Genomic DNA, 12,421 nt, shown 5'->3' with positions numbered 1-12,421 from the left:
TCTGTGTGTGTGTGTATATATATCTATATGTATCCAGCCATATATATGTGTCTGTGTGTGTGTGTATATATCTATATGTATCCATCCATCTATCCAGCCATATATATGTGTCTGTGTGTGTGTGTATATATATCTATATGTATCCATCCATCCATCCAGCCAGCCATATATATGTGTCTGTGTGTGTGTGTATATATATCTATATCTATCCAGCCATATATATGTGTCTGTGTGTGTGTGTATATATCTATATGTATCCATCCATCCATCTATCCAGCCATATATATGTGTCTGTGTGTGTGTGTATATATATCTATATGTATCCATCCATCCATCCAGCCAGCCATATATATGTGTCTGTGTGTGTGTGTATATATATCTATATCTATCCAGCCATATATATGTGTCTGTGTGTGTGTGTATATATATCTATATGTATCCATCCATCTATCCAGCCATATATATGTGTCTGTGTGTATATATATCTATATCTATCCATCCATCCATCTATTTATGCAGCCATATATATGTGTGTGTGTGTATATATATCATATCTATATCTATCCATCTATCCAGCCATATTTATGTGTGTGTGTGTGTGTGTGTATATATATCTATATGTATCCAGCCATCCATCTATTTATGCAGCCATATATATGTGTGTGTGTGTATATATATACATACATATATATATCATATCTATATCCAGCCATCCAGCCATATATATATATGTGTGTGTGTATATATATATATATATATATATCCATCCATCCATCTAAGTATATTGCATCTATGTCTATCTATCATAGGAGAGACCCCAAAGGCCATCCAGACCCACCCTATGTGCCTGTCTGTCTATCCATCCATCCATCCATCCATCCATCAATCCATCAATATAGTATATGCCGGTATGTATATATCTCTATCTATTCAGTCATCTATATAACACACACACACACACACATATATCCAGCCATCTATATAACATATATGTCTGTCTATCTATCTATCCAGCCATCTATATGTATAAGTCTATATCTATCTTATCTATCTATCCATTTGTATAGCATCTATGTCTGTCTATCTATCCTAGAAGGGACCCCAAAGGCCATCCAGACCAACCCTTTGTGTATTTATCTCTCCAGCCACCTATATTGCATATATGTCCACCTGGCTGTCATATCTATCTATCTCTCTATCCAGTCATCTCAGGTGGAGCACTAATGTTACCTAGAGTGGTACCTATTGCTCTACTCGCCTTTGCATGTTTTCCAACTGCTAGGGTGGGTGCTCACTCTGGATTCGAACCTGCGACCTTTCGGACCGCAAGTTCAGCAGCTCAGCGCTTTAACACACTGCGCCATCGGGGGCTCAATAACAACAAGAACAACAGTAATAATAATAATAATAATAATATCAATAATAATAATAATAAATTAATTCCTTCCAGGAAAAAATATATACATTATTAGGAATGGCACAGCGCCCTCTGGTGTCCATTAGGAGCATTGCAATAAGAGGAGGGATTGGGTCCCATTTGGACCCCAAAGGCCACATCATTATTATTATTATTATTATTATTATTATTATTATTATTATTATTATTATTATCATTATTATCATTATTATCATTATTATTATTATTTTATTATGACACAGCAAACAATAAAAAATATAATTTATTATTATTATTATTATTATTATTTTATTATGACACAGCAAACAATAACGTAAATAAATAAAATAAATCCCTTTAACAGGGATTTAAACAAAAACATTAATAATAATATAATGATGTTGATGAAGCCAGCTGTGTGATGCTGCAGCCAAAAAGGCCAATGCTGCTGCTATTATTATTATTATTATTAATATTATTATTTTATTATGACACAGCAAACAATAAAAAATAAAATAAATCCCTTTAACAGGGATTTAAACAATAATAATAATAATAATATAATGATGTTGATGAAGCCAGCTGTGTGATGCTGCAGCCAAAAAGGCCAATGCTGCTGCTGCTATTATTATTATTATTATTATTATTATTATAATCATCATTATGGTATTATTGCCAGCATATTATTTTTATTTTTATTATTATTATTATTATTATTATTATTATTATTATTATTATTATTATTGTTATTTTATGACACAGCAAACAACAAAAAAGTAAAATAAAATAAATCCCTTCAACAAGGATTTAAACAAAAACAATAATAATAATATAATGATGTTGATGAAGCCAGCTGTGTGATGCTGCAGCCAAAAAGGCCAATGCTGCTGCTATTATTATTATTATTAATATTATCATTATGGTATTATTGCCAGCATAATAATAATAATAATAATAATAATAATAATAATAATAATAATGTATTATAGCCAGCAGTGTGATGCTGCTGCAGAAATGGCAAATACTATTATTATTGGGTCGCTGTGAGTGTTGTTGGAGGAAGGCTCCCACGGGCAGAATCACTGTGTTTGCGGCGAGTTTCTAACAGGCCTCTGAGGATGCAGGAGAAACGTCAGGAGAGAATGCTACTGGGACGTATTATTAGCCAGGCAGGGCGGAAAACTCTGCAAAATTCAGGGATTCTGGCCAGGAAAGCCTTTGACACAACACGACAAGCTCCTGAGGGTGCCTGCTGTAGATGTGGGTGAAACGTCAGGAGAGAATGCTACCGGGACGTTTTATTAGCCAGGCAGGGCGGAAAACTCACCGCAAAATTCAGGCATTCGGGCCAGGAATGCCTTTGACACAACATGACAGACCTCATAACCTCTGAGCGTGCCTGCTGAAGATGTGGGTGAAACGTCAGGAGAGAATGCTGCCGGGACGTATTATTAGCCATACAGGGAAGACGACTCATTCCAAACCTGGGAATTCTGGCCAGGAAAGCCTTTGACACAACACGACAAGCTCCTGAGGGTGTCTGCTGTGGATGTGGGCGAAACGTCAGGAGAGAATGCTACCGGGACACATTATTAGCCAGGCAGGGCGGAAAACTCACCGCAAAACCCAGGAAGCCTTTGACACAACACGACAGACCTCACAACCTCTGAGCGTGCCTGCTGTAGATGCGGGTGAAACGTCAGGAGAGAATGCTACCGGGACGTATTTATTAGCCAGGCAGGGCGGAAAACTCGCCGCCAAACTCGGGCATTCCGGCCAGGAATGCCTTTGACACAACACGACAGACTTCACAACCTCTGAGGATGCCTGGGCGAAACGTCAGGAGAGAATGCTACCGGGATGTAATCACCAGGCAGGGCGGAAAACTTGCCGCAAAACCCGGGGATTCGGGCCGTGAGCACATTCTTCCTTCCCTCGCTTTTCTTCTTCGTCCTCCGCCCATCCGTCCATCAGTCCGTGTGTGTGTGTGTGTGTGTGTGTGTGTGTGTGTGTGTATATATATATATATTATTGTAGTACTGTATATTATTATATTATTACTATTATTATTATTATGTTATTAATTATTCATGATTATATTGAAACTACAATAGAGAGAAATCAGCGTGGAAACTGCATGAGGTACCATGGGAATTAGGCACATTACATATATAATATATATATTATATCATTCTATTATTATTGTAGTATATTATTATATTATTACTACAGTAGAGTCTCACTTATCCAACATGAACGGGCCGGCAGAATGTTGGATAAGCGAATATCTTGGATTATAAGGACTGATCAAGAAAAAGCCTATTAAACATCAAATGAGGTTATGATTTTACAAATGAAGCACCAAAACATCATGTTAGACAACAAATTGGACCGAAAAAGTAGTTCAATACAAAATAATGCTATGTAGTAATTGCTGCATTTACGAATTTAGCACCAAAATATCATGATATATTGAAAACATTGACTACAAAAATGCGTTGAATAATCCAGAACATTAGATAAGCGAGTGTTGGATAAGTGAGACTCTACTGTATTATATTATTATTACATTATTCATTATTCATGACTACATTGAAACTAGAATAGAGAGAAATCAGCATGGAAACTGCACGAGGTACATTTTTATATATATATATATATATATATATATATTTATATATATTATATATATATATATATAATTATATATATAATAATTATATTATTATTATAATTATATTATTATTATTATATTATATATATATAATTATATATATAATAATTATATTATTATTATATATATATATATATATATATATATATATATATATATATATCATTCTATTATTATTGTAGTATATTATTATATTATTACTATTATATTATTCATTATTCATGACTACATTGAAACTGGAATAGAGAGAAATCAGCGTGGAAACTGCACAAGGTACCATAGATTGTTGTACATGGAATTAATGGTAGTAAATGGGAATTATCATTCTATTATTATTGTAGTATATTATTATATTATTACTATTATATTATTCATTATTCATGACTACATTGAAACTAGAATAGAGAGAAATCAGCGTGGAAACTGCACAAGGTACCATAGATTGTTGTACATGGAATTAATGGTAGTAAATGGGAATTATCATTCTATTATTATTGTAGTATATTATTATATTATTACTATTATATTATTATTATATTATTCAGGACTACATTGAAACTAGAATAGAGAGAAATCAGCGTGGAAACTGCACAAGGTATATATATATAATTCTATTATTGTAGTATATTATTATATTATTACTATTATATTATTATTACATTATTCAGGACTACATTGAAACTAGAATAGAGAGAAATCAGCGTGGAAACTGCACAAGGTATATATATATAATTCTATTATTGTAGTATATTATTATATTATTACTATTATATTATTATTACATTATTCAGGACTACATTGAAACTAGAATAGAGAGAAATCAGCGTGGAAACTGCACGAGATACCATAGATGGTTGTACATGGAAATAAGGGTAGTAAATACTTTTTGATTTATTAAATACAGTTATATTTTACAATTATACATTTATTTGTTATTTCAACTATATATATATATATATTGTGAAATTATTATTATTATTATTTGGTTCCAACCTCATGGTCCAGTTTATTGGGGCCATAAAAGACATAATGACCAATGAGAAGTTCATGTTCAAAGAGATTCACATTTTTGCTACTCTGCTGATTTTTGGCCGTTTTTGACCATTTAGGATTGCTCTCTCTCTCTCTCTCTCTCTCTCTCTCTATATATATATATATATATATATTGTGAAATTATTATTATTATTATTATTTGGTTCCAACCTCATGGTCCAGTTTATTGGGGCCATAAAGGACATTCTGACCAATGAGAAGTTCGTGTTCAAAGAGATTCACATTTTTGATACTCTGCTGATTTTTGGCCGTTTTTGACCATTTAGGATTGCAATACATATATATATACATATTGTGATTTTTTTAAATTTTATTTTCTCGAAGTGACACACCACCCACGTCATGCTAAAACCTAAATTTTGGTGAATTTTGACACACCCAGTTTATTGGGGCCATAAAAGACATAATGACCAATGAGAAGTTCGTGTTCAAAGAGATCCACATTTTTTGCTACTCTGCTGATTTTTGGCCGTTTTTGACCATTTAGGATTGCAAAATATATATATATATACATATTGTGATTTTTTTTTAATTTTATTTTCTCGAAGTGACACACCACCCAAGTCATGCTAAAACCTAAATTTTGGTGAATTTTGACACACCAAGTGCAAAAGCTTGCCCATCATTGTAAACAGTCTTCACTCGCCTGGGATAACGATAATTAATCTGTGAACGTAGCCATAGGGCAACTTTATTTCTAAGGGTCTTGGGGGGGGCGGTCAAGGGAGGAGGGTCTAGATGACCTCGGGGGCCCCTCACCCGGCGTAGACCTGGGGCTGGAGGGGGGGCGGGAGGCGGGGGTCCTCGAGGTTGTCGGAGTCGATGGCGACCGCGGGGGCGGCGGGGGTGCCGGAGGCGGGGGTCCCGGGGTGGAGGCGCAGGGGGCAGCGCTGGACCAGGCCTCGCACCTCCCGCCCGAGCCCCTCCGTCCACTCGATGAGGTCCCTCTCCAGGCGCCGGGCCTCGCGCTCCACTCGCTCCTGCCGCCGACTCAGCTGACCCACCGCCTCCAGGTTGTGCCGCACCAGGGCCAGGGCGCTCCCCTCCGGGCAGGAGGACTCCCGGCCACGCGGCAGCAAGGACGACGACGACGTCGACGAGGAGGGGCCGGACTGGCCGGACATGTAGCGGTCAAACTCCTCCTGGCTCAGGTTGAGCGACTGGGCGTCCAGCTTCTCAATGAAGGCCACCGCACAGCACTGCAGGGGAGGAAGCGGGGTCACCGGGGTCACCCACCTGTCCATCACTCTCTACTGATTGACAGTATGTATATCCCGCCCCTCTCACCCTAGACATAGCATATGGGAAATATGGTAATAATAGTACCGTCACCAGGGTCACCCACCTGTCCATCACTCTCTACTGATTGACAGTATGTATATCCCGCCCCTCCCACCCTAGACATAGCATATGGGAAATATGGTAATAATAGTACCGTCACCAGGGTCACCCACCTGTCCATCACTCTCTACTGATTGACAGTATGTATATCCCGCCCCCCTCACCCTAGACATAGCATATGGGAAATATGGTAATAATAGTACCGTCACCAGGGTCACCCACCTGTCCATCACTCTCTACTGATTGACAGTATGTATATCCCGCCCCCCTCACCCTAGACATAACATATGGGAAATATGGTAATAATAGTACCGTCACCAGGGTCACCCACCTGTCCATCACTCTCTACTGATTGACAGTATGCATATCCCGCCCCCCTCACCCTAGACATAGCATATGGGAAATATGGTAATAATAGTACCGTCACCAGGGTCACCCACCTGTCCATCACTCTCTACTGATTGACAGTATGTATATCCCGCCCCTCTCACCCTAGACATAGCATATGGGAAATATGGTAATAATAGTACCGTCACCAGGGTCACCCACCTGTCCATCACTCTCTTCTGATTGACAGTATGTATATCCCGCCCCTCTCACCCTAGACATAGCATATGGGAAATATGGTAATAATAGTACCGTCACCAGGGTCACCCACCTGTCCATCACTCTCTTCTGATTGACAGTATGTATATCCCGCCCCTCTCACCCTAGACATAGCATATGGGAAATATGGTAATAATAGTACCGTCACCAGGGTCACCCACCTGTCCATCACTCTCTACTGATTGACAGTATGTATATCCCGCCCCTCTCACCCTAGACATAGCATATGGGAAATATGGTAATAATAGTACCGTCACCAGGGTCACCCACCTGTCCATCACTCTCTTCTGATTGACAGTATGTATATCCCGCCCCTCTCACCCTAGACATAGCATATGGGAAATATGGTAATAATAGAACCGTCACCAGGGTCACCCACCTGTCCATCACTCTCTACTGATTGACAGTATGTATATCCCGCCCCTCTCACCCTAGACATAGCATATGGGAAATATGGTAATAATAGTACCGTCACCAGGGTCACCCACCTGTCCATCACTCTCTTCTGATTGACAGTATGTATATCCCGCCCCTCTCACCCTAGACATAGCATATGGGAAATATTGTAATAATAGTACCGTCACCAGGGTCACCCACCTGTCCATCACTCCCTACTGATTGACAGTATGTATATCCCGCCCCTCTCACCCTAGACATAGCATATGGGAAATATGGTAATAATAGTACCGTCACCAGGGTCACCCACCTGTCCATCACTCTCTTCTGATTGACAGTATGTATATCCCGCCCCTCTCACCCTAGACATAGCATATGGGAAATATGGTAATAATAGTACCGTCACCAGGGTCACCCACCTGTCCATCACTCCCTACTGATTGACAGTATGTATATCCCGCCCCTCTCACCCTAGACATAACATATGGGAAATATGGTAATAATAGTACCGTCACCAGGGTCACCCACCTGTCCATCACTCTCTACTGATTGACAGTATGTATATCCCGCCCTTCTCACCCTAGACATAGCATATGGGAAATATGGTAATAATAGTACCGTCACCAGGGTCACCCACCTGTCCATCACTCTCTACTGATTGACAGTATGTATATCCCGCCCCTCTCACCCTAGACATAGCATATGGGAAATATGGTAATAATAGTACCGTCACCAGGGTCACCCACCTGTCCATCACTCTCTTCTGATTGACAGTATGTATATCCCGCCCCTCTCACCCTAGACATAGCATATGGGAAATATGGTAATAATAGTACCGTCACCAGGGTCACCCACCTGTCCATCACTCTCTACTGATTGACAGTATGTATATCCCGCCCCTCTCACCCTAGACATAGCATATGGGAAATATGGTAATAATAGTACCGTCACCAGGGTCACCCACCTGTCCATCACTCTCTACTGATTGACAGTATGTATATCCCGCCCCTCTCACCCTAGACATAGCATATGGGAAATATGGTAATAATAGTACCGTCACCAGGGTCACCCACCTGTCCATCACTCTCTTCTGATTGACAGTATGTATATCCCGCCCCTCTCACCCTAGACATAGCATATGGGAAATATGGTAATAATAGTACCGTCACCAGGGTCACCCACCTGTCCATCACTCTCTTCTGATTGACAGTATGTATATCCCGCCCCTCTCACCCTAGACATAGCATATGGGAAATATGGTAATAATAGTACCGTCACCAGGGTCACCCACCTGTCCATCACTCTCTACTGATTGACAGTATGTATATCCCGCCCCTCCCACCCTAGACATAGCATATGGGAAATATGGAAATAATAGTACCGTCACCAGGGTCACCCACCTGTCCATCACTCTCTTCTGATTGACAGTATGTATATCCCGCCCCTCTCACCCTAGACATAGCATATGGGAAATATGGTAATAATAGTACCGTCACCAGGGTCACCCACCTGTCCATCACTCCCTACTGATTGACAGTATGTATATCCCGCCCCTCTCACCCTAGACATAACATATGGGAAATATGGTAATAATAGTACCGTCACCAGGGTCACCCACCTGTCCATCACTCTCTACTGATTGACAGTATGTATATCCCGCCCCTCTCACCCTAGACATAGCATATGGGAAATATGGTAATAATAGAACCGTCACCAGGGTCACCCACCTGTCCATTACTCTCTACTGATTGACAGTATGTATATCCCGCCCCTCTCACCCTAGACATAGCATATGGGAAATATGGTAATAATAGTACCGTCACCAGGGTCACCCACCTGTCCATCACTCTCTACTGATTGACAGTATGTATATCCCGCCCCTCTCACCCTAGACATAGCATATGGGAAATATGGTAATAATAGTACCGTCACCAGGGTCACCCACCTGTCCATCACTCTCTACTGATTGACAGTATGTATATCCCGCCCCTCTCACCCTAGACATAGCATATGGGAAATATGGTAATAATAGAACCGTCACCAGGGTCACCCACCTGTCCATCACTCTCTACTGATTGACAGTATGTATATCCCGCCCCTCTCACCCTAGACATAGCATATGGGAAATATGGTAATAATAGTACCGTCACCAGGGTCACCCACCTGTCCATCACTCTCTTCTGATTGACAGTATGTATATCCCGCCCCTCTCACCCTAGACATAGCATATGGGAAATATGGTAATAATAGTACCGTCACCAGGGTCACCCACCTGTCCATCACTCTCTACTGATTGACAGTATGTATATCCCGCCCCTCCCACCCTAGACATAGCATATGGGAAATATGGAAATAATAGTACCGTCACCAGGGTCACCCACCTGTCCATCACTCTCTACTGATTGACAGTATGTATATCCCGCCCCTCTCACCCTAGACATAGCATATGGGAAATATGGTAATAATAGTACCGTCACCAGGGTCACCCACCTGTCCATCACTCCCTACTGATTGACAGTATGTATATCCCGCCCCTCTCACCCTAGACATAACATATGGGAAATATGGTAATAATAGTACCGTCACCAGGGTCACCCACCTGTCCATCACTCTCTACTGATTGACAGTATGTATATCCCGCCCCTCTCACCCTAGACATAGCATATGGGAAATATGGTAATAATAGTACCGTCACCAGGGTCACCCACCTGTCCATCACTCTCTACTGATTGACAGTATGTATATCCCGCCCCTCTCACCCTAGACATAGCATATGGGAAATATGGTAATAATAGTACTGTCACCAGGGTCACCCCCCTGTCCATCACTCTCCACTGATTGACAGTATGTATATCCCGCCCCTCCCACCCTAGACATAGCATATGGGAAATATGGTAATAATAGTACCGTCACCAGGGTCACCCACCTGTCCATCACTCTCTACTGATTGACAGTATGTATATCCCGCCCCTCTCACCCTAGACATAGCATATGGGAAATATGGTAATAATAGTACTGTCACCAGGGTCACCCCCCTGTCCATCACTCTCCACTGATTGACAGTATGTATATCCCGCCCCTCCCACCCTAGACATAGCATATGGGAAATATGGTAATAATAGTACCGTCACCAGGGTCACCCACCTGTCCATCACTCTCTACTGATTGACAGTATGTATATCCCGCCCCTCTCACCCTAGACATAGCATATGGGAAATATGGTAATAATAGTACCGTCACCAGGGTCACCCACCTGTCCATCACTCTCTACTGATTGACAGTATGTATATCCCGCCCCTCCCACCCTAGACATAGCATATGGGAAATATGGTAATAATAGTACCGTCACCAGGGTCACCCACCTCTCCATCACTCTCTACTGATTGACAGTATGTATATCCCGCCCCTCTCACCCTAGACATAGCATATGGGAAATATGGTAATAATAGTACCGTCACCAGGGTCACCCACCTCTCCATCACTCTCTACTGATTGACAGTATGTATATCCCGCCCCTCCCACCCTAGACATAGCATATGGGAAATATGGTAATAATAGTACCGTCACCAGGGTCACCCACCTCTCCATCACTCTCTACTGATTGACAGTATGTATATCCCGCCCCTCTCACCCTAGACATAGCATATGGGAAATATGGTAATAATAGTACCGTCACCAGGGTCACCCACCTGTCCATCACTCTCTACTGATTGACAGTATGTATATCCCGCCCCTCTCACCCTAGTCATAGCATATGGGAAATATGGTAATAATAGTACCGTCACCAGGGTCACCCACCTGTCCATCACTCTCTACTGATTGACAGTATGTATATCCCGCCCCTCTCACCCTAGACATAGCATATGGGAAATATGGTAATAATAGTACCGTCACCAGGGTCACCCACCTCTCCATCACTCTCTACTGATTGACAGTATGTATATCCCGCCCCTCCCACCCTAGACATAGCATATGGGAAATATGGTAATAATAGTACCGTCACCAGGGTCACCCACCTCTCCATCACTCTCTACTGATTGACAGTATGTATATCCCGCCCCTCTCACCCTAGACATAGCATATGGGAAATATGGTAATAATAGTACCGTCACCAGGGTCACCCACCTGTCCATCACTCTCTACTGATTGACAGTATGTATATCCCGCCCCTCTCACCCTAGACATAGCATATGGGAAATATGGTAATAATAGTACCGTCACCAGGGTCACCCACCTGTCCATCACTCTCTACTGATTGACAGTATGTATATCCCGCCCCTCTCACCCTAGACATAGCATATGGGAAATATGGTAATAATAGTACCGTCACCAGGGTCACCCACCTCTCCATCACTCTCTACTGATTGACAGTATGTATATCCCGCCCCTCCCACCCTAGACATAGCATATGGGAAATATGGTAATAATAGTACCGTCACCAGGGTCACCCACCTCTCCATCACTCTCTACTGATTGACAGTATGTATATCCCGCCCCTCTCACCCTAGACATAGCATATGGGAAATATGGTAATAATAGTACCGTCACCAGGGTCACCCACCTGTCCATCACTCTCTTCTGATTGACAGTATGTATATCCCGCCCCTCTCACCCTAGACATAGCATATGGGAAATATGGTAATAATAGTACCGTCACCAGGGTCACCCACCTCTCCATCACTCTCTACTGATTGACAGTATGTATATCCCGCCCCTCTCACCCTAGACATAGCATATGGGAAATATGGTAATAATAGTACTGTCACCAGGGTCACCCCCCTGTCCATCACTCTCCACTGATTGACAGTATGTATATCCCGCCCCTCTCACCCTAGACATAGCATATGGGAAATATGGTAATAATAGTACTGTCACCAGGGTCACCCACCTGTCCATCACTCTCTACTGATTGACAGTATGTATATCCCGCCCTTCTCACCCTAGACATAGCATAT

The 12,421-nt window shown here is 41.5% G+C and overlaps 2 protein-coding genes across 5 annotated transcripts in view; one reads left to right on the top strand and one right to left on the bottom strand.

Moving 5' to 3' along the window:
• LOC134293027 (tectonic-like complex member MKS1) overlaps positions 1-12,421 on the top strand; it is a 237,211-nt gene that overhangs the window by 158,936 nt on the left and 65,854 nt on the right. Inside the window, exon 6 of one of the 3 annotated variants that reach the window (XM_062959234.1) lies at positions 810-908. The exons of the other annotated variants lie outside the window; for them this stretch is intronic. The gene's annotated coding sequence lies outside the window, so the exon portion shown is untranslated. The remainder of the gene's footprint in view (positions 1-809; positions 909-12,421) is intronic. 3 annotated transcript variants of the gene reach the window in all.
• Positions 5,639-12,421, bottom strand: part of rabgef1 (RAB guanine nucleotide exchange factor 1) — a 33,748-nt gene continuing 26,965 nt past the window's right edge. For both annotated transcript variants that reach the window (XM_062959238.1, XM_062959239.1), the window contains one exon: positions 5,639-6,322. In XM_062959238.1, the coding sequence (XP_062815308.1) occupies positions 5,879-6,322 (444 nt within the window). In that variant the 3' untranslated portion in view covers positions 5,639-5,878. The remainder of the gene's footprint in view (positions 6,323-12,421) is intronic.

The sequence above is a fragment of the Anolis carolinensis genome, unplaced genomic scaffold (genome assembly GCF_035594765.1).
Source record: "Anolis carolinensis isolate JA03-04 unplaced genomic scaffold, rAnoCar3.1.pri scaffold_7, whole genome shotgun sequence".
NCBI classification, from domain to species: Eukaryota; Metazoa; Chordata; class Lepidosauria; order Squamata; family Dactyloidae; genus Anolis; species Anolis carolinensis.
This window is presented reverse-complemented; position numbering and strand designations above follow the sequence as displayed.